A 23,992-nucleotide genomic window follows, 5' to 3' on the forward strand; every position below is an offset into this window, starting at 1 on the left:
GATGTGATGGCACTTCTCAGACACAAGCAAGAGATTATATTCGAAAATAATCTTATTCGTATTTTTCCCGACTTCTCACCATCAACAGCTGCAAAACGCAGATCCTACAACGACATTAAAAGGATGCTACGGGAAGCCGATATCAAATACAGCCTCTTGTATCCTGCCAAACTGAAAGTGGAAGTTCAAGACGGACATTATATTTTCTTCAGCAAAGAAGAAGCTGAAAAAGAATTAAAGAAGCTGTTTCCGACACTTTTTTTGAAAGTTAATTAAAATTAAAGAGCCGTATTCTATCAAGGCACGGGAAAGACCGATGATCTGATCGCTGGATCCATGTTTAAAGAGACTGGTATTATAATTATACATCTCTTATTCTCTTTTTTTTAAATTTTTTTTATATCTGGACTTTATATGTTATATGTTTATGTTTTAATCAGAGTTATAGAGCTATAGACGTGAGTGTGAAAATGTGGAAGTGATTAAAGTAGGATTCGTTTTATTTATTTATTTTTTTATTTCTTTTCCTTTTTTTTTTTTTTTTTTTTATTTTTTTTTATTTTTTTTTTAATTTATTTATTTATTTATTTTTTTTATTTTACTATACCTTAAAGTAGACTGTTTAACTTCATACCCTTGGTTTAATGCTTGTTCTACTATTTATACAATTACCATTATACTATTACAGTATGAATTACCAGGTTTATCCTGGACTAGTTTTTAAAATCACTCCCAGGGTTGTTTTTTTTTTTTTTTTTTTTTTTTTTTTTTGTTAACCTTAATATCTTAACTTAAAAGCGCTGAAGATTATTTCAAGATTAAATATTGTTAATGAGAACATTTTCGGCAGATAGTATTAAGGATTTAACTGTAAAAGATATCTCTGTTTTAATTCTGTAACGCCGCTGCAGGGTGGGGTTTGTTTTGTTTTGGACGTGCTCTGTCTCTTCGTATGTCAGAGGACTGGAACATCGCGAAGTGGGGTCTAGCCTCATGTGGGGAGGCAAAATGGGGGGGGTGGGGGGATAAAGGGGGGAGAGAAGGAGAGCAGGTTATATCTAATCTATTCTTATAATCCTTATAATTATAAATATCAATGCAGCAACAGGCTAACATGCAACAACTCCTGGGGAATCTTGAAACTAAGATTAAAACTGCCATATTACCAATTAAAACTATAAAATGACATTAAAAACTCAGAATCAATGTCTCCATGATGGGACAGTTAACTTTGTGAGCTGGAATGTTAAAGGCCTGAATCACGAATTAAAGAGAAAGAAAGTATGCTCTCACCTAACAGGCTTAAACGCTAAAATAGTATTTTTACAGGAGACCCACTTACTAACCAAGGATCAGTTCAGATTACAAAAAGACTGGACTGGCCAAATGTTCCATTCTAGCTTTATAAAGAAAACTAGAGGGGTGGGAATTCTCATACATAGAACAGTTCCTTTTGTAGCATCAGAGGTAGTGTCGGACCCTGAAGGGAGATATGTGATGGTCATGGGCAACTTATATAACAGTAAAATGATTTTGATAAATGTTTATGCACCCAATGTTGATGATAAGGAATTCATGCAAAATCTATTTGCATCCATTCCCAGTGTGAACACTCATAAAATTATAATGGCTGGGGACTTTAATTGTGTTTTAAATCCACTCTTAGATAGGACTCCTGTGACAGGGGGGACGACATCTAATACTGCAAAGATAATTACACAGTTTTTAAAGGATCACAACTTATCAGACCCCTGGAGGTTTCTTAACCCAAACTCAAGAACATATTCGTTCTACTCACCAGTGCATTATAGCTACTCAAGAATTGATTATTTTTTTATAGATAATAATTTCCTGCCTACAATTAAATTATGCAAATATGACACAATTGTTATCTCTGACCATGCCCCTCTAGTCTTGGAGCTAAAATCAATAAGCCCCTCGTACTCACCTCGCAGATGGCGTCTTAACCCTCTTTTATTGGCAGACGAGAACTGCACAGAATTTATATCCAAACAAATCAGCTTCTTCCTAGAGACAAACATGTCTACAGAGGTTTCTGCAGGAACACTCTGGGAAACTCTAAAGGCCTTCCTAAGAGGCCAGATTATTTCATATCTTTCCCATAGAAATAAATTAGAAACCAAGAAAGTGTCAGAGCTAAGAAATGAAATTACTAGAATAGATGAAGAACAAGCCAGGCGTCCAAGTGAAGCTCTTCACAGGAAAAGGCAGGCCTTGCATACAGAACTTAACATCTTAACAACTAAAGAAACTGAACAACTTATTTATAAGTCTAGACAGCATTACTATGAACACGGAGAAAAAGCTAATAAGCTTTTAGCTCAACAAATTCATAAACAAGAAGTTCACAATGCAATACCAGTAATCACCAACAAGAATGGAGAAGAAATCATCGACCATAATAAAATAATGCACACATTTAGAGATTACTATAAGTCTTTATATTCCACTGAGCCCAAAGAAGACAACACGCAATCTAATGCATTTCTGGATAATTCACAAATACCACAAATAGATGCTTTAAGTGCTGAGGAACTAGATAAACCTCTAACGCTAACAGAATTACTAGACGCTATAAAGTCACTACAAAGCGGGAAATCATCAGGCCCTGATGGTTACCCCGTAGAGTTTTATAAGAAATTCTCCACTCAGCTAGCTCCACTCTTATTGGTAACATTTACAGAAGCTAAAGACCACCAAATACTACCTCAAACATTTCGACAAGCATTAATCACCGCCTTTCCTAAACAAAATAAGGACTTGTTACAATGTGCATCATATAGACCAATTTCACTCCTGAATAATGATGTTAAGATACTCTCAAAAATCCTAGCTAGAAGGATGGAGAAAGTGCTGCCCTCGGTAATATCACAAGATCAAACTGGATTTATTAAAGGCCGACATCTATCTTCAAATCTCCGACGCTTGTTTAATGTTATATATTCACCAGCAAAATCAAACACCCCAGAGATATTACTATCATTAGACGCAGAAAAGGCATTTGACATGATCGAATGGAATTACCTTTTCACTGCATTGGAGAAATTTGGGTTTGGCCCGAATATTTGTGCTTGGATTAAACTACTGTATACCAGTCCAGAAGCTTCAGTTTGTATTAATAAAATTTGCTCAGACTACTTTAAACTAGAACGTGGTACCAGACAAGGATGTCCCTTGTCGCCACTGTTGTTTGCAATCGCTATTGAACCACTGGCGGTTCACTGCCGAAATTCTCATCAGATAAAGGGGATTGTCAGAGAAGGACTGGAACAGAAAATTTCTCTATATGCAGATGATATGGTCTTATATATATCGGACCCAGAAAACACTGTCCCTGCTGTTTTAACAGCACTAACAGAATTTCAAAAGATATCTGGTCTTAGAATTAATCTGAATAAAAGTATACTCTTTCCAGTGAACTCACAAGCATATAATATTAAATTAGACACCCTACCTTTTACCATAGCAGATCAGTTTAAATACCTAGGGGTAAATATCACAAGTAAACATAAAGCTCTTTATCAACAAAATTTTGGCGTCTGTATGGAAAAAATTAAGCAAGACTTGCATAGATGGTCAACCCTTCATCTCACTCTAGCCGGAAGAATTAACATTGTTAAGATGAATATCCTTCCTAAACTTCTCTTTTTATTTCAAAACATTTCAATATATATCAATAAATCGTTTTTTAAACAGTTAGATTCAATAATAACCTCATTCATTTGGAACTCAAAACACCCACGTATCCGAAGAGCGACCCTACAAAGACCTCAGGCAGAAGGTGGCATGGCTTTACCTAATTTTCAGTTTTATTACTGGGCAGCAAACATACAAGCCATAAAAACCTGGACACAAATAAATGCACATACACAGGCTTGGTCTGCAATAGAAGTAAAATCCTGTAGTACTTCTTTATATTCCCTGCTTTGCTCTCCAATAAATGAAAGTTATCGCAAATATACTAATAACCCAATTGTGCTTTACTCACTCAGAATATGGAACCAAATTAGGAAGCATTTTAAGATGGAAAATCTTTTATCAGTGGCACCTTTGCAAGGGAACCACCTCTTTCAACCTTCGCAAGTATATCCAGTTTTTAATACCTGGAAAAGTTTTGGGATTAAAATGCTCAGAGATCTTTATATAGACAACATATTTACATCTTTTGAACAATTACGTTCAAAATTTAACCTCCCAGCTACACATTTCTTTTACTATCTTCAAATTAGAAATTTTGTTAAACAGAAATTGCCCGATTTCCCCCACCTTGCACCCTCCACAATGCTGGAAAAAATACTGCTCAATTCCGAGGAAACAAACACTATTTCCGCAATATATAAAATCTTATTAGAGTCCCTACCTTTCAAAGATCCAAGAGGACATTGGGAAGAAGATCTCTTAATCAATATATCAGAAAAGGAGTGGAAGGTAGCAAAGCAGAGAATTCACTCGAGTTCTATATGCGCAAAGCATAGAATTATTCAACTAAAAATTATATATCGAGCTCATCTGTCTCGCTTAAAACTGTCCAAAATGTTTCCAGGCCAGGATCCGACCTGCGAGCGCTGCAACCAAGCTCCTGCCTCACTGGGTCACATGTTCTGGGCCTGCACCAAACTAACATCATTTTGGACAAAGATTTTTAAGTGCCTCTCAGACAGCCTTAGTATCACAATCCCTCCTAACCCACTAACAGCTGTGTTTGGTGTCCTTCCAGATGGACTTGAATTGGAGAAGGACAAACAAACGGTGATTGCATTCACTACACTCTTGGCACGCAGACTTATTTTGTTAAATTGGAAGAATCCTAATTCTCCTCTTATAAGTCAGTGGGAAACTGATGTTTTATATTATTTGAAATTGGAAAAAATCAAATTTTCAGTTAGAGGATCTGTACAAAACTTTTTCAAAACTTGGCAGGATTTAATCAATATTATTTTAGAATAAGAGAATTAACTATTATTGTATTTAACTCCCTTCTCCATCTCTTATTTATATAGATATTTACTTCTCCCCTTCTTTTGCCTAATGTTGCCTTATTAAAAAGCTTAAAGAAATTTTCCTTTAGCTAAGCTCTCCTTCTCAGGGATGGGGTTTGATTTGTTTTCAAATTTGTTGGGTTATAAATGGATCTGTTTGTATGGAATGATTACAATGAAAATTAATAAAATAAAAATATAAAAAAAAAAAAAAAAAAGAAATATAAAAACACGTACAAGCAAACTGAAAGACAGCTTTTTCCCCCAGAGCTGTGAAGTCCATCTGTCCCTGCTGATACACACACATACATCTATCCCTTACCTGCCCCCCTGTAGACATGCACACACACTTTCCCTCGTAAACAAACGCACACACTCGTATTCCTCCCCTGCAGACCCACGCACACAGATCACTGGTCTCTGCAGGTGTACTACCTCAGGAAAAGTCTGGACTTGATGTTTTATTGCTGCTGTCTTTTATACTTACTATGTTTATTTTATTATTTATTGTGTATAGTGTATTAAGTATTCTGCCTTGAAGCTGAGTCCTACCAACAAAAACTTTCGTTATGTGTATGCATAATGACAATAAAGAATTCTATCTATCACTTCTCCAATTAACTACATCCATCAAGTACAGCTATTTATATGAAAACTGCATCCATGCTAAACATGTACAATAAAATTATTTCCTGCTTTATTTTGTTTTCATAAACATAGAAGGCATGTTAAAGTGGGGGAGTTGCTACTTTTATGTCAATACTTTTAAAAAGATTTCATGCCTTTAATTTATGTTGGAATTGGTAGACTTAATGATAGCAACAGTACACCTGCCACATAAATCATGTTTTATATGAAGTGGGTTTCTATTGAAAACACCATCTCAGGTGATTTCATCTGGGTCACATGATAGGTTTGAGGAGGAAAGTGAACCATCAACCATGTAGGTATACAGTCCACTACCTTATCTTCTATACCCCATTGTCTCCAAAAGAGATGTGTTTTATGAAACTTACATTTTCTATCTCAGAAATTTTATGCTGACATCTTGTAATAAAGTCACACTAACACAACCTTCTGAAGCCTTCAAATAGAGCAGGGATTCTCAGTGTCGGTCCTGTAGGTTTTGTTCCAACCAGCTTCTGTTTTTAATTAAGTGAACTGTTATTGCCCAGATTCTGTGTTTTGGAAACAATATAGAAATTACAAAACCAAGGTTGGTAAAATATATATATTAAAACTTACTAAGCAGTTATATGGGAATTGTTTTCTTTTCTACAATATTTTTATCTTGATGTTCATTCTATTTTTCTGTGTGTTCCAATTGTTTAATTAATGCATTGTTTTCTAATTAGTGGGTCTGACACTAAAGTGATTCAGTGTTGTTTGCTCTGCTCCTTTTTAATCGTCTTATATATAAACGTCTACGAGTGGAAGTGTGTGTGTCTGTCCAGCTCGGAAGCGAGAGGTGGAGTTGGGGTAAGGGCTCCACCTCTGTGGAAACAGAAAACTCACTTAGCCTTTAATAACACAAGCAAGGCCAGCACGTCAGAAAAACAAAACCACAGAAGAAAGTCGCTTAGCCGCTAAAATCAGCAAAACGGTATCCCTTTTACTTTCCCTCCTCTGCCACTAATGCACAAGTGATGAGAGCATGTTGGCAAAACGAAACCTCCTAGGAGAGAGATGCCCAGAGTAGTTCCTTTCAATTACCTGACATCTCTATATGTCAGTTTTTCTTCTGAGGATTTCAATAGTTTCTAGGACCCCAGGCTTTTTACAGCATGGGCTTACACAGCTAGTCATTATTAAGATACAATAAAGGGAGCAAACTGCACAAAGAAAGGGTAAAATAATGAAAGCAACAAAAGTGAGTAAATCTATAGCAAAAGCACAAATATTTCTAAATATCTCATGAATGTAAAAAATCATGCTGCTGTGCTTTCTTAATGTAGAATAAGAAAAAAGAAAAAAAATACCAGCTAATTAATTGAGTTCAGTGTTATCATTTGCCACTGATTACGAATCTGGTTGAAGCAAAAACCTGAAGACACAGCAATGTTCTAGCCAGAAATGTTTTCCAGCCGGGTGGCATGAAAAAGTAGCTGGGCGGGACGGAGAAATTTGGTGGTGAGGAAAATTAAATGCACACTATTTTTATTAGTTAATTATTATTAATTATTTTCCAATGCTCAATATGACTTCCTTTTTTAAGGTTTGACACTTGTGCCAGAATATTTTTTATTAAATTTAAGAAGTATCTAATTCAGGATCCTGCAACCCTAACAATGATTTTAAATAACAATCGTTAATAAACCAAGAGGCACAAGTATTGTCGCTGTCGGGAAGAAAAGTGAAAACAATGAAAAAAATTATGAAATATTCTTCAAAGCCAACTTGCATATGCAGAAGGTGTCTTCAGTTAAATATGTATTCTTCTTTTCTTCCTAGAAAAGGAACAACCCATTTCTTTACAGTGTTCCAACAGCTTTTCAAACAACGTTGTATGTGGCAACTCATTTTTTGCCAACCAATACATGGATCTTAAAGCTCCCACAAAGGCATCTCTCTAAGTTATTTAACACAGGTACAGATCTTTCAATTTGACCGATTCCACTTTGCTCTAGTACATGCTTTCCTAAAAGGTCAGCAGAAGACTCAATATGCGTTTTACTTTTTTCATGGTCCAGAAAGCTTTCTTTTTAAATTCTTGTGCATGGCATGTTTACCCAAGGTAACTCCCTCCTTGGGGGATGTTTGTTTGAATATTTCATGCACAATGAGAACCAAATGTCATTTTCTTTGACCATTAGCCAATCAAAATCATTAAACCATTGTTTGTTTATGCCGGATAAGCGGTGCTTAGATTTATCAATTGGGAGTGTGTGTGCTGAAGAGATTTCCCCTGATGGACCAGTTTCTGCAATGTCTTTGTCTGAAATTGCCACATGAGGAGTTGACGCTGCACCTTCATTAGTTTGTGGCGTCTCTTTTCTGAAATAACTGAGCAGTGTTGTTTTCTGAACACTTTTTTTGCTCATGTTGGTAAAACGTTCGGAAAAAATTAAAAGTACCTATGAAAGTCGACATGTTGACTTTATTCTTGCTGTTTATGTCGAGATTAAAGTCAACATTTCCACTTTATTCTCATAGTTTATTTTGTCATTAAAGTAGAATGTCATAAACTAAAATTCATTTTAAAATCAATGTTTAATTTACTAGATTTTCTGAAACCCCGTCACAAGGTAGTGTAGTGCATTAAATGCTTTGTGTTAAGTGTTCCCCGACCAGGTTGTTAATCACTACATGCTTCTTAAACGGACTTCCTCTTGCACTGAGGAGGCACCGGAAGGGATCGCCGCACAGAATACATTCACTTCATGATATTCCTGCTCTCTGAACATTTACACGGTAGTGTGGCGGTAGTGCTGCTTCCTCGTAGTAAGGGGTCCCCAGGTGTACGTTCAGTGTTGAGAACTTTATGGCAGGTGTGACAAGGCTCCAAAGAACTGAATGTATGAATGGGTATCGCACAGGTTTAACTTAAAAATTGTGTAAATGTTGGGTTCGTGTCGTGATCTGGTGGTCGGAGACACGAACACAGAATTCAATGGATGTTCTTCTGAGCGGGCTTTCTTTATTGCATGCATGCTGTCTCTATCTGACGTACCAAACCCTCAATTCCTATCCTTCCTTTTTCTTTCTCCACATAACCAATCACCACACGATAACACAAAGCATTTCATGCGCTACATAATTTATGATGGGGTTTGAGAAAATCTAGTAAATTAAATATTCATTTTAAGTTTAGTTCTACTTTAATGACAAACTACGAGAATAAAGTCAACATGTTGACTTTAATCTCGAGATAAACGGCGAGAATAAAGTGGAAATGTCAACTTTATTCTCGACATAAGCTTAGAAGCACTACACAGACTGCACTGACACTAAGAACAGAGACTCCACTTCCCGACGCCATATTTTCTGATATCTGATAGGCTGGTTCCACGAGTCTTTTTTTTATTTTATCAGTCCTCCTCTCGCCCGCCCACCTCCACATACTCTTTGCTTTTGAAGTGCCACTCCACTCCCGCTATTAGCATGTACAGCCTCCTCTCACCTGCCCACCTCTCCATACTCCTTGCTACTGTAATTAAACTGCTCCGCCCTCGCTATTACCATGTACACCCCCCTCTCGAAAGCCCACCTCCCCATACTCTTTGCTTGTGAACTCCGCTCCCCCTCGTCCCCGCTATTACCTTTAGCACCTCACAACTTGTGATACTAGTTCTAAAATATTTGCCCACCCGTCCCTTGCCATCTCTGCAGATCATTAGATCTGCGGCTGTCATCTCACAATGTCATGCGAGATGACAGCCGGGCGCTAAAAAATGCTGGGGAGAACACTGCACGGTGGGCCCCCCAGGACCGACTTTGAGAACCCCTGAAGTAGACAGCACTGAAAACGTAAGCAATAAGTAAAGGCACCGTCTCAAAAGACGTGGCCTCTACTCACCACCCAGGAATACACAAAATGTAGTTTTATTTATAACCTGTTGGTTATATTTGTTTTAGTAGAAAATAATAGCAAAGTTCTATATCAGCTCCTGAGACCTCAATATCAGACGATTTAAAATACAGATAGTCACTCACGCAAAATTCATGCAGCATTTACAACATTAAACTTAATTACACAACTTCATAGAAAAATACCACATACAAAATGTTGTCTTCATCATGAGTAACAGGCCTTTGCTAAATTAACATATTAGGTAAACTAAAAATTTGTTTGCAAGAGAGCCATTCTTTAGGAACCTTAAGAAGACTTTACTTACGTGTCAGCATTTCCAGGAACTGTAGTGTATCAACAGACCAAGACAATGCCCTGAGTAACGGGCTCAGCATTCTGCACAGGAAGAAAAACATATCTGGGCAGCTCTGGCTAAGCTGAAACAAGAGACAATGACAAACTGAATAACAAGACAATAATGACACATAACACTTACAGTACATTTAAATAGAAAGAATTCAATAAAATGGGGCAAATAAGATCAAATACTTTTTGTAATTTTATTGACTATTATTGATTATACATGAATGGATATCTTTATTCAATGAGGACTTCAGTCAGTCAGTCATTCTTCAACTCACTATATCCTAACACAGGGTCACGGGGACTTACAGGATAAATTACTTTAAGAACGTTAATGGAGTTATAGTACAACTCTTGTACCCATGGAATCAGTTTCAGTTATCTGTGATTACTGTGGCCCCAAAATATTAAATCAAAAATTCCAGAAATAAATGATTTCCGCATTCCATTTGCAGAGTGTGGTAGTAATGCACGCGGGCAAGCCTCTGTGTATGATTTTATTTTTGCCATGCCTTTGGAACTTCTAGCATTTGTGCTATTACATTCATTACTGCGTTATAGGAGTGTTAATAAAACAACCCTTAATTTTACTTAACAATAGCCCTAAAGTGCCAAAGTACATGTAGCGGTGCTGGAAGCTCTGCAAAGCATAGGAGAAGCTGTGAAGTGATTCCTGTGCTCCTGAAAAAAACGAAGAGCACAGAAGACAGTGAGTACCAACAACAGGTTGATATTTTTTATTTAATAAATATAAAAATGTATTTAAACTGTGCATGTACAAGATACCTTACATTTCTTCTTTGCACCTTGATGGGTAAGATAAAATGTCAGGTTCTCTTGTTCATGAGAGAGACAGTGCACAAGTATAAATATGTAATAAATACAAGGTATTTTATAATGTAAATAACATCTTATTTTGCATAATTCATCAATTAAAATTTATCATGGGTACCTATTTCAATGAAAAACATAATATACTGTACATAGGGTTCAATTACTATCCATGGTTTCAGGCATTCGCAGTAAGCCTTGTAAAGTATTGCCCACAGATATGGACGTTCCACTGTATTACTTAAACTATGATTACATCAAATGCAAGGGATAAATATTTGCATAAATACCCACACAGAAGATAACAGAGGGATAGTGTAGCTGGTTATCCTTTTTCCTGGCTTCGTATTTCAACCATTTTACTCTGTACAAGACACTCATTACTTTCATCTTTTTTGATATTTTCTATACAGTATGTTAAACTTCATTATGGATCTAGGTTTCCAAGCTGTGCTGACATTGCAAACTACAACCTGCATTTTTTTCTTCAGTTCAGTACATGTTATTCCGCTCTGCATAAACAGCACGTGGTATACAAAACACAACACCCCTAGCCAACTAAAGCAAGTGTTTACAATCAGCACAAAACCCATATAGGCTAAAACTAAACTCTTATCTTAATATCAGCACAAAATTTCATGTATTTTCAGATAAGCATACTCTCCACAAAAGGGGCAAGAAATCCTATGAGTTACTAAGCCGTAAAACACTTATTTGGTGGGTTTAGTGGTGTGCGGTACACTGATAGAAACAAGAAAACAGAAGAAAATTGTCAACCAGTAGAAATTTTCATTTATTATATTTACTTTGGTATATCACATCAGGAAACCACCTTAGTTACTTGTAGTAAGAAAGACATGCAAGGTGGGTAGTGGTCATTTTGTTACCTTCTGACACAATGCGGCATATGGTGGTACAGATATGGAGATGGGGAAAAAAAGGTGAAAACTGTAGCCAAGGCTGCTCATATATTCACATGACAAACCAATTGATGAGATGGCTAGGAAAAAAAGGTTCCACTTCAGGCTTCAATTTACTACAGCTAAATTTGAATGTTCACATCCAATCAAGCAGCATATAGCCTACTTGCCCTGATAGTGTATTTGTTTCAGTGACTGGATTTACAAAAACATATTGTGGAAAATGCACACTGTAGTATTGCAGACAGCAGAATCAGATGGCAATAGGGCTGTGACTAATTTCATTTTACTAATGTTAAAAATTCTACATCGCATTGTTATATTGTGATGTGAGGTGTGATGACACAATTTTATGTTTTTTCCCCCTTGTCAAAATTTAAAACTATTTTGATTTTTGAAGGGGTCAGCTTAAACTTGTGTACAGTTGTCATACGATCAACACACCACCTGCAGAATGGTCATGTATACATTTTAGAAACAATGACTGACCTGCTAAAAATAATGCAGAAATATGAAAACTGAGAAAAATACAGAACTACAAACTAAGGACAATTAAGATACTGTTAGGACAGAGTGCATTCAACAGAAGATTAATTTGTGATGCAATTTAACATATGCATGCTATATGAAGATACTTTCCACAGTCTATGACAATCAATGTTAGATGTGGAACAGTTTGCTCCGGAAGTATTCGTATCCATACTTTTCAAATGAACCAACCCTTCCCCAGACCCAAAACTGTTTTTAAATGTGATCATGGTCTCATAAATTTAAATGAGACCCCCAACAGGACCCGCTCTCCAAAGTTTTTGGTTTAGATTTGATCACTCGGACCACCACTGTGATCACTGGAAAAAAAGAAAAAAAAAAAAAAAAAAAAAAAGATAAAATAGAGCACTAGTGGTTATTTGCTCTACTTATGGTATGTTGAAATGCTGTGCATCTTCAAATTAGAAAGCACTGGAATGAAGGACACTTTAAGAATTCAATGGATGGATAGATGGACAGACAAACAGACAGATGAATGGGTGGAACTTTGTCTCCAGGGTAAGTCTGACTTTTTGCAGAAGCTAATTAAATGTCTAAATACATAGATAAACATATACAGACAGTATGGTCTGAACACACATCAGAATGATTAAAAGGAAGAACATTTTTAAAAAAAGAAAACTTATGACTTGACAGTCACAGTGAAACAGTATACTTGCGTATTTCTGTTGGCAAAAAGTAGCCCCATTCGAGTTTGAAACACTACTGCAGAATGAATCATGGGCAAAAAGTCCTCAGTGTTAGTGTGTCAGAGAAAGGATATACAGTATTGTTCATAATGGCCCTCAGTTTTGTTTTAAATCTCTCCTTTGCTACTACCTTCAAGAGGTCCAGAGTGTGTCCCATAACTGAGCCTGCCCTTTTAGTTAGCTTGTTAATTTGGTCAGCCTTTCCTGAACCTACAACATAGAATATTGCCCTGACCATCACAGAATTGTAAAAGATGTGAAGGATGTTGCTTCCCATATTAAAGGAACACAGTCTCCTAAGGAAGAACGACCTGCTCCGCCCTTTCTTATATAGTTCCTCTATGTTCTGAGACAAGTCCAATCTGTCATTCATGTGAACCCTCAAGTACTTGTCAGAGTGCATCACCTCTATGTCCACTCCCTGAATTGTGACTGGGCAAAGAGACTCTTTGGTGCACTGTAAGTCTGTAACCAGTTCCTTGGTTTTTCCTGATGTTAAGGTCCAGAGAATTTACTTTGCACCAAGAAACAAAGTTCTTCATCTGACTTCTATATTTTATCTCATCCCCTTATCAATACACCCCCACAAGTGCAGAATAATCAGGGAGTTTCTGCAAATGACGTGACATGGTTTTTTATTTACAGTCTGAGGTGTGCAGAGTGAAGAGAAAAGGAGACAGGACTGTTCCTTGTGGTGTACCAGTGTTGCTTACATCCGTATGAGAAACATAGTCCATAAGTCTCAAAAACTTTTGCTTGCCAAACAGACATTATCCAGGACATCATAGGCACCACTGGGAAAATCTATTAAAAACTGGGTCAGATTGTATTAATTTTATTCCTATCTTGCATCTGAGCGCCATGGATAGCTTGAGTCCAGTAATTATGCCCAGTCCATTCCAGACATCCATGTTATTCTGAGTGAATTTATTTTAGCTTTGTAAGCATCCTTTCCTTCACTCAGCTTTTTCTTTGGCACATGCCATGCATCCTTCAGTGTCCCTTTGTCACCCAATTTGAATATTCTCTTTTTCTCACTCAGTAGACCTTTTAGCTTCTTAGTAATCCAGAGTTTGTTGTATGGAAAGCAACATACTATCTTTGAGGGTACTACGGTGTCAATACAAAAGTCAATATAGTCTGTGATGCAGTGATTGAGTCCCTCAACATCATCCCCAAGTGACTTTTCACAGTCTGACACTTGGAAGCAGTCATTAAGAGCCATTTCACCATCCAGGCTCAGCTTCCTTTATACTGGAGGTAATAGATTGTCATCTAATAACAGGTTTGTAGTTGAGAATAAGCTGAATCAGGTTGTGGTCAGATCTTCCCAAAGGAGCCAAACATTTACACTTAAAGGTATGTTTAACATTTGCATAGAGCAGGTTCAGCTTTTTACTTCAACGAGAGAAAACACAAACTGAAAATTTTTCATTATTCCTTCCAAAGTCAAATGGTCGAAATCACCACCTATTATAACTGCAGAGTCGGAGCAAGTCCTCATTAAAGTGTTAGTGACAGAACACATCATTTCCATTGCCAAGTCCCCATGTGCAGAGGGAGGAACATAAATATTAATAACAATGATGTAATTCATCTCTCTGGGTTAATAACATGGACAAATTCCAACAGCCACAATTTTCTGAATTACAACCTGTAGTTTAACCTGCAAGATGCTCCCTTTTTCACTATTTCTCATTCATGTAGGTGACCAGTACCCCCTCCTGTGTTTTTTCTACATATTAAAACAATGTTAAGTATATTGGGTTTAAGACAGCTCTGCGTAAAACACAAAATGCCACTGAACTTCTATTCTCCATGACCTGCTATAATGGCAGACTGTTCATCTTATTTGACAGCGAAACATTGCCTATTACAATGGATTGAAGACAACTTCTAAAACCTTTGCTCTTTGCTTTTACTCTCTTGCCAACATGTCAACATCTCAGTTTGTAGACTTAAAGCTCCTGCAGTAAAGTGAAACTGACCTGCTTCGGCGCTCATGATTGCAGGACAAATAACTGATTACGGGTACTGACAATGTAGATGAATTGTGTCAAAGTAAACTAAAAGGTAAACCATGCCTATTGTTTAGAAAATTGTTAATTTGCTCTTTAAAACAAGTACTTAACAGTATATCTGGCTAGCAGAATTAAGGTTCTAGAATTGGAAGTGTTGACAGGCATGCTACTGACTTATTGTAGACTGCTTGGGCATACAGGTTTTTGTATATCTCTGCTGCTTATAATCATACAAACCTGTCAAGACAGCTGAGACTGTTACTGCTGACTTTCTACTGTAAAACAATTATGAAACTCTTGGCAAGGGGTCACTCAACTTTGCAGTTCAAACTGTATTTGCTAGAACTATTTTCCATGGTCTATTCATGATGCATAATCTGCCTCAACATTCAAATCAAGACTGAAGGCCCAAACTTCAACACAAGTTTCAGCAGTCTCTTAAATTCAATGTGTTTATAGGATCAGGTAATTATTTTCATGTGTACAGAGTGCAGTGGTCTGTGAAACATGCTGCATACTATAATAATAAGGTCTTCTCGCCTTGAAATATTTTCTTTAACATTGCACTGTGATTTTATCTATCATTTTTGCCACATATCCTTCCTTGTAAGTTACAACTATGTTTGATATGTAAAACTTCTTTTGATACTTGCTGTTAGTACATGTGAGGAATAATTCCAAGCTTTTACTGGTGTCATCACGCATTTTCATATTAATTTGTTGCTTTTATCTTACATATTTGTTTGTGCATTTGATAATGTAATTTTGTTTGTAAAATGTCTTGTGGTAGTGAATGTTGATAATGGTACCACAAAAATACTGATTTCAGTTTCATACAATCAGCTTTACTGGTGTTATTTCTGGTGGAGTAACACCTTCCTACAAATTTCTCAGAATAAAAGGATTAAGAAGTGAAAGTCTTTCCAAACTTTGATTTATCATTGAAGTGCATGTTCATTCACATTGGTTTTGAACAATAACTTATAGAATCAAATGGTTGTTCATAAATTGATAGCTTAAATCTTTAGATTAGTGATGTTGGATTTACCATAAACATCACTCGCCATACTAGAATAGCACTGCTTAGTATTTCCAGATTATTTTACAAGTACTGTACCTTAAAACTCTTCAGGTTTTCAGATGTTTCACAGTCACTATCACTGCCTGACAGGCAATCAGAAAATTTCCACATAAGATCATGATTCTTCTTCTTCCCCAAGTCGCCAATCAGCTTCTCAGTAACCTACATCATTTACAGAAAAATTGTAGAAATCTTGTTAAATTTTCAAAATATTATCAAATACAGTAAATACATGGTTTTTGAGCAATTTCATTTATTGAGAAACTATGTATATTTATATTCAAGTTTATGATTATGGGTACATAGTACAATTAACTTCTTACTTGAATATAATAAATATAAATATATAATAATTCATTGTGTAACTTGTTGGTTCTTAAGTCAATCAAAACTTAAAGTGTCAGATATCGAAATATTTTGCACAAAGAGTAGTAACTCAAATTAAAGATAAAGCCTTTCATACGTATTGCTTTATAAAATGTGGTAAGTTAGACTTTCACAGACAGATAAAAACCCACTTGAATGTCAACAAGAGTGTTTCACTTAAGGGTAATTGACCATTTTGAAACGGATATATTTAAACTTACTTTAAAATTTCAAAAATGCTAAAAGGTGAAAGTACTTTGATGTAGGGTGGAGTAGATAAAAAGTGGGGCTAGTAATACCTCTTCCATTATTAGTACTCCACAGTGTACGAGACTATCCACAGCATCCTCTGCAATGCACAAAAATGACTGGCAAGGCTGCAAAAATGAAAAGCTTAATTAAAAAAACAGCTTTAAAAGACTCTATAACTGTTTCTACTTCTTCCTGTTAATTCAATCAACTAAAAACCCAAAATGCAACTACATATACAGCGCATTCAGACCCCTTCACTACTCATTTTGTTATGTTGTAGCCTTATGTTACATGGTTTACAGGTGCTGGTCATAAAATTAGAATATCATGACAAAGTTGATTTATTTCAGTAATTCCATTCAAAAAGTGAAACTTGTATATTAGATTCATTCATTACACACAGACTGATGTATTTCAAATGTTTATTTCTTTTAATGTTGATGATTATAACTGACAACTACTGAAGGTCCCAAATTCAGTATCTCGGAAAATTAGAATATTGTGAAAAGGTTCAATATTGAAGACACCTGGTGCCACACTCTAATCAGCTAATTAACTCAAAACACCTGCAAATGCCTTTAAATGGTCTCTCAGTTTAGTTCTGTAGGCTACACAATCAGGGGGAAGACTGATGACTTGACAGTTGTCCAAAAGACGACCATTGACACCTTGCACAAGGAGGGCAAGACACAAAAGGTCATTGCTAAAGAGGCTGGCTGTTCACAGAGCTCCTGGTCAAAGCACATTAATAGAGAGGCGAAGGGAAGGACAAGATGTGGTAGAAAAAAGTGTACAAGCAATAGGGATAACCGCACCCTGGAGAGGATTGAAACAAAACCCATTCAAAAATGTGGGGGAGATTCACAAAGAGTGGACTGCAGCTGGAGTCAGTGCTTCAAGAACCACCACGCACAGACATATGCAAGACATGGGTTTCAGCTGTCGCATTCCTTGTGTCAAGCCACTCTTGAACAAGAGACAGCGTTAGAAGCGTCTCGCCTGGGCTAAGGGCTAAAGACAAAAAGGACTGGACTGCTGCTGAGTGGTCCAAAGTTATGTTCTCTGATGAAAGTAAATTTTGCATTTCCTTTGGAAATCAAGGTCCCAGAGTCTGGAGGAAGAGAGGAGAGGCACAGAATCCACGTTGCGTGAGGTCCAGTGTAAAGTTTCCACAGTCAGTGATGGTTTGGGGTGCCATGTCATCTGCTGGTGTTGGTTCATTCTGTTTTCTGAGGTCCAAGGTCAACGCAGCTGTCTACCAGAAAGTTTTAGAGCACTTCATGTTTCCTGCTGCTGACGAACTTTATGGAGATGCAGATTTCATTTTCCAACAGGACCTGGCACCTGCACACAGTGCCAAAGCTACCAGTACCTGGTTTAAGGACCATGGTATCCCTGTTCTTGATTGGCTAGAAAACTCGCCTGACCTTAACCCCATAGAAAATCTATGGGGTATTGTGAAGAGGAAGATGCAATACGCCAGACCCAACAATTCAGAAGAGCTGAAGGCCACTATCAGAGCAACATGGTCTCTCATAACACCTGAGCAGTGCCACAGACTGATCAACTCCATGCCACGCCGCATTGCTGCAGCAATCCAGGCCAAATGAGCCCCAACTAAATATTGAGTGGTGTACATACTCATACTTTCATGTTCATACCTTTCAGTTGGCCAACATTTCTAAAAATCCTTTTTTTGCATTGGTCTTAATTGATATTCTAATTTTTGAAGATACTGAATTTGGGACTTTCATTAGTTGTCAGTTATAATCATCAACATTAAAAGAAATAAATATTTGAAATACATCCGTCTGTGTGTAATGAATGAATCTAATATACAAGTTTCACTTTTTGAATGGTATTACTGAAATAAATCAACTTTCTCATGATATTTTAATTTTATGACCAGCACCTCTATATTCATTTTCCCTCCATCAAACAACACTTAAAAACCCAGAATTATATTGGAATATTTATTAAAAAATAAATGTATATAGACATTTTACTATGACACTTGAAATATGGCTAAGGTATTCATTTCTATTGATCTTCACTGAGATATTTCTACACCTTGTTTAGAGTCTGCCTGTGGTCAATTCATTTGATTGGACATAACAGGAAAGGCACACACTTGTCAAAAGTAAGTTTGACAGAGGAAAAATCATGCCATGAGATGAAAGGAATTGCCTGCAGAGGTTATAGACATGATTGTAAACAAGGTACAGATCTAAGGAAACAATACAAAACATTTTCTGCAACAGTGAGGTTTCCCAACAGCACAGTGGCTTGCAAAATTTTTTACTGGAATATCATGGAACAACTATGACTCTTGCTAAAGATGGCTGCCCAGCCAAAGTAAATAAATCATGGGAGAACTGCCCTGACAAGAGAGGTGACCAAGAACTCAATGGTTAATATGGGTGAGCTCCAGGGAACCTGTGTGGAGATGGAAGAAGCTTCCAAAAGGACCACCACCTCTGCAACACTCCTCTGATCTGGGCTTTGTAAGGATGTGGCCAGACAAAAAATGAAAGACCACTTGGAGTTTGCAAAGAGGCAAGTAAAAGACTCAAGACTGTGAGAAAAGATTTCCAATGAAACTAAGAGGCAGAGATATTAAATCATGCTTATATATTTAGTCAACTAGATTACTATAATGCCCTTTGTAGAAGAAAGATGTTCTCCTGAGCACCTTGTACTCTGAGTATTTGGTGACTAAAAACTTTCATTTCAGCAATGCTTGTAAGCCCCTGTTACGAAGGCTATGAACTGACAAAAATATATTGTGCAAGGGCTCAACAAAATCAGTTTCTATATGATTCAAACTGTTTTCTAGGTCAACTTCCTCAAAGTAAATGAGACAGGGTGAAGAAGTCACAAGGTTACAGGGGGTACGTGACATTTGTCTTTGGCTAATATTGGAGACTGTAAGAAAATGCTTAGTTAGAGATATAAGAAAAAGCTTAGCTTTTATATATTGTTTTAAGGAACTAACCGTTGTTGTTGTTTTGCAGTACTTGTGTAATTAAAATCACAAGACAAAGCGCTATAAAAACTTTGGGATACCCTGGCCGGGGGGCAGATGAAGGGCGGTGTCCTAGGACTGCGCTTCTCTGTCATTTTACCTTTGCCTGATGTGTTTGAATAAAAGATTTTTACTAACTTTAAATATATCTCTCTGTCTTCAGTCACGAGAAACGACACCAAAGAAAAAATGTCCACAACTTCTAACATGACTACCTAAGAAAGACATCAATCAGTTGCAATTAGTTCAGAATGCAGTGGCAACAAACTTAACCAAAAAAGAAAACCTGAGCACATTTCACTAGTTTTAGCATTGTTACATTGGTTACTCATGTCCTTTAGAACTGATTTTAAAATAATACTAATCATATATAAGGCTTTAAATAATTTTGCTCCCTCCTGTATTTTGTAGTGCTTGTCCCTTACATTTCAAGTCATAACCTTATATCTTCTAATAGTGGTATGCGTATTATTCCAAGAGCTAACCATAAAAGAAGGCAGCCATTTGCTTTTATGCACAAAAAATCTGGAATAATTTACACCATGAGAAAACTGTGGAACATTTTAAGAAACACCTAAAAACCCACTTTTTTAATGTGGCATTTTCATAGCTATATTTTATTTGTAGGCCTAATGGATTACCCAAGAAAAGAATTATATTCTTCAGGGAGTTGAAAATCATTACTAATTTCTACTTTTCTCTGCCTTTTCTTTTTGAGGCACTGTGCAGGAAACTAATGCTTGAATAAAGGCAAGTGCCCCAGCTATCCAGGAAACTCACTGAGTCAAATCCTCTAGAAAAAAGTCTGGAAATAATGAGAAATGATTTAAGAACATTTATGTTAAGTAGAATACCTATTGGGGACACGGCGATGTTTTGGCCATTGAATACTTTCATTTTTTCTTCCACTTAACAAGAGTGTCTATTTTATTAATTTTAAATAACATTCTATACAAATAAATCAGGTTTTACAAAAACAGGTTCAAAACACATCACCCCCCACCCCTTTGAGAAAGAAAGCTAGCTAGGCTAGCAGAGTAAAACTAAGTTAGTAAAAATAAGCACATAGGTAAATTAATAAATGAATGAAGATAAATGGAGTAAAAGAGGGGAAAGAACCTGCCTCCTCAATTTAAATGTTATTGATTAGATCCTGCCAGGTTTTAAAAAAGTTTTGTACAGATCCTCCAAGTGCAAATTTGATTTTTTTCCAGTTTCAAATAGTATATAACATCAGTTACCCACTGACTTAGAATAGGTGAGTTAGGATTCTTCCAGTTGAGCAGGATATGTCTACGTGCCAGTAGTGTAGTAAAGGAAATTACTGTTTGTTTGTCCTTCTCCACTTTGAGCCCATCTGGAAGTACACCAAACACAGCTGTTAGTGGATTAGGAGGGATTGTGACACCAAGGCTGTCTGAAAGGCATTTAAAGATTTTGGTCCAAAATGATCTTAGTTTGGTGCAGGCCCAAAACATGTGGCCCAGTGAGGCCGGAACTTGACTGCAGCGTTTGCAGGTTGGATCTTGCCCTGGAAACATTTTGGACAATTTTAAACGAGAGAGATGCGCTCGATATATAATTTTGAGTTGAATAATTCTATGCTTTGCGCATATGGAGGTTGAGTGAATTCTGTGCATTGCTACATTCCACTCCTTTTCTGAGATGTTGAGTGAGAGATCCTTTTCCCATTGTACTCTTGGATTTTTGAAAGGGAGGGGCTGTAATATGGTTTTATATATTACAGATACACTGTCTGAATCCTCAAGACGGATCAATATTTTTCCCGGCATAGAGGTAGGTGGAAGGTGAGGGAAATTGAGCAGGCTCTGTTTAGCAAAGTTTCTAATTTGAAGGAAGTGAAAGAAATGTGTTGCTGGAAAGTTAAATTTGCAGTGTACTTGTTTGCAGGATGCCAAAAAGTTGTCTATGTACAGATCTCCAAGATTACATCTTGCCTGAAGAAGGGGCCTGAGTTGCCTCGAAAGCTTGCATATTGTAATCTTTCTAGTTAGCCAATAAAAGGTGTCATTTTGCTTGGCTTTTCTCTACATTCATAATGGCTAACACGGTACAACACCCTAGTACTACAGATCTCCAAGTGATTTAATCCCTAATGTTTTCCAGACATTGAAAACTGTGTACATTTGAGAGGGTGGAAAAAGGTGGTTCTCATGCAGAGAAGTATAAAATTGAAAGTTAGGTAGAGCCATGCCGCCTTCTGCCTTAGGTCTTTGTAGGGTCGCCCTTTGGATACGTGGATGTTTAGAATTCAATAGGTTATGGCTGGGACTAATTTCATAAAAAATGATTTCTTGGTGTATATTGGAATTTTTTGAAATAAAAAGAGAAGCTTAGGAAAGATATTCCTCTTTAACAATGTTAATTTTAATGTTAATTGTTAATGTTAAGTCCCGCTAATTTTTTCCATACAGACAGCAAAATTTTGTTGATAGAGAGCTTTATGTTTGTTTGTGATGTTTACCCCTAGTTACTTAAATTGATCTGCGATGATAAAATGTAAGGTGTCCAATCTAATATTGTATGCTTGCGAATTCACTGGGAAGAACACACTTTAATTCAGATTTATTCTGAGACCAGAATTCTTTTGAAATCTATTAATGCTGTTAGGACTGCAAGCACAGTATTTTGTGGATCTGATATATACAATACCATACCATCTGCATATAGAGAAATTTTCTTCTCCAGTCCTTCTCTGATAATCCCCTTTATCTCATAAGCAATTCGACAGTGAAATGCCAGTGGGTCAATGGCGATTGCAAAAAGCAGTGGTGACAAGGGGCAACCCTGTCTGGTACCACATTCTAGTTTAAAGCACTCTGAATTAATGTTAATACAGACTGAAGCTTCTGGACTGGTATACAGTAGTTTGATCCATGCACAAATGATCGGGCCAACCCCAAATTTCTCCAATGTAGTGAAAAGGTAGTTCCATTCAACCATGTCAAATGCTTTTTCTGCATCTAACGATATTATCATTTCCGGGGTGTTTGACTTTGTGGGTGAATATATCACATTAAACAGGTGTCAAAGATTGGAAGCTAAGTGTCTGCCTTTAATAAATCCAGTTTGGTCTTGTGATATTACAAAAGGAAGCACTTTCTCAATCCTCCTAGCCAGAACTTGAGAGTATTTTAACATCATTATTCAGAAATGAAATTGGTCTGTATGATGCACATTGTAATAAGTCCTTATTTTGTTTAGGAAAGATGGTAATTAACGCTTGGCGAAAAATTTGATGTAGAATTTTATTGTCTCTAGCCATTGTAAATGTTGCTAATAGAAGGGGAGCTAGCCGAGTTGAGAATTTCTTATAAAATTCGACAGGGTAGCCATCAGGGCCTGCTGCTTTCCACTTAGAAGTGAGTTTATAGCATCTAGTAATTCTGATAGTGCCAAAGGTTTGTCCAATTCCTCTGCACTGAGAGTATCTAGTTGTGGTATCTGTAATGCATCCAGAAATGCATTAGATTGTGTACTGTCTTCTTTAAACTCTGTAGAATATAAGGACTTATAGTAGTCTCTAAATGAGTGCAGTATATTTTTATGGTCAATGATTTTGCCTCCGTTTGTGTTGGTGATTGCACTGCGAACTTCTTGCTTGTGGATTTGTTGAGCTAAGATCTTATTAGCTTTCTCTCCGTGTTCATCATAATGATGACTTGATTTAAAAAGGAGTTGTTCAGTTTCTTTAGTTGTTAAGAGGTTGAGTTCTGAATGCAGAGCCTGCCTCTTCCTATGAAGCGCCTCACTTGGACACCTGGCATGTTCTTGATCTATTCTAGTAATTTTATGCATCTTTTTTTCTGTTCTCCCAGCAACTGGACCTTATCATCATACTCATCTTTACAGACTTAGAAAACAATGTTATATATTAGGACTCTACTTTTTTCCACACACATGGCACAGTGGTAGTGTTGCTGTCTCGCAGTAAGGAGATCATTGGTTTACATCACATGAACTCCCTGCATGGTAGCACTTTGAAGTGTGAGAAAAGCTCTTTATAAATGTAAAGAATAATTATTTTTCTACTAATTACATATTGATATTATGTAAGCTTTTACTGATTTGTTTTTTTATTATTCATTATTAGTCTTGCCTAATTTAACTTGTTTTTCTTTTCTTGTAACTATTTCTTTGACATCTCATAAAGCACTATGAACTACATTCTGTGTATGAAAATGTGCTATAGAAATAAATGGTGTTATTGGACTATTAGGAATCGATTCTAAGTGTCACGTCTGGAGGAAACCATACCCCACTCATTATCTTTGCAATAACATTCTAAAGTTAAAGGTTGTTTTTACATGGCTTTGACTGGGAGACTAGTAAGGGTTGAGGGAAAGCTGAACAGAGCAAGGTAC

The 23,992-nt window shown here is 36.6% G+C and overlaps 1 protein-coding gene across 1 annotated transcript in view; it reads right to left on the minus strand.

The window, feature by feature from the left end:
• The window catches only part of gpat2 (glycerol-3-phosphate acyltransferase 2, mitochondrial), a 208,386-nt gene that overhangs the window by 13,811 nt on the left and 170,583 nt on the right, over positions 1 to 23,992 (minus strand). The window contains exons 16-18 of the mRNA XM_028798187.2: positions 16,630 to 16,707; positions 16,001 to 16,126; positions 9,836 to 9,947 (exon numbers count right to left, since the gene is read on the minus strand). Of these exons, the coding sequence (XP_028654020.1) occupies positions 9,836 to 9,947; positions 16,001 to 16,126; positions 16,630 to 16,707 (316 nt within the window). The remainder of the gene's footprint in view (positions 1 to 9,835; positions 9,948 to 16,000; positions 16,127 to 16,629; positions 16,708 to 23,992) is intronic.

Source organism: Erpetoichthys calabaricus, chromosome 1 (assembly GCF_900747795.2).
Source record: "Erpetoichthys calabaricus chromosome 1, fErpCal1.3, whole genome shotgun sequence".
NCBI classification, from domain to species: Eukaryota; Metazoa; Chordata; class Cladistia; order Polypteriformes; family Polypteridae; genus Erpetoichthys; species Erpetoichthys calabaricus.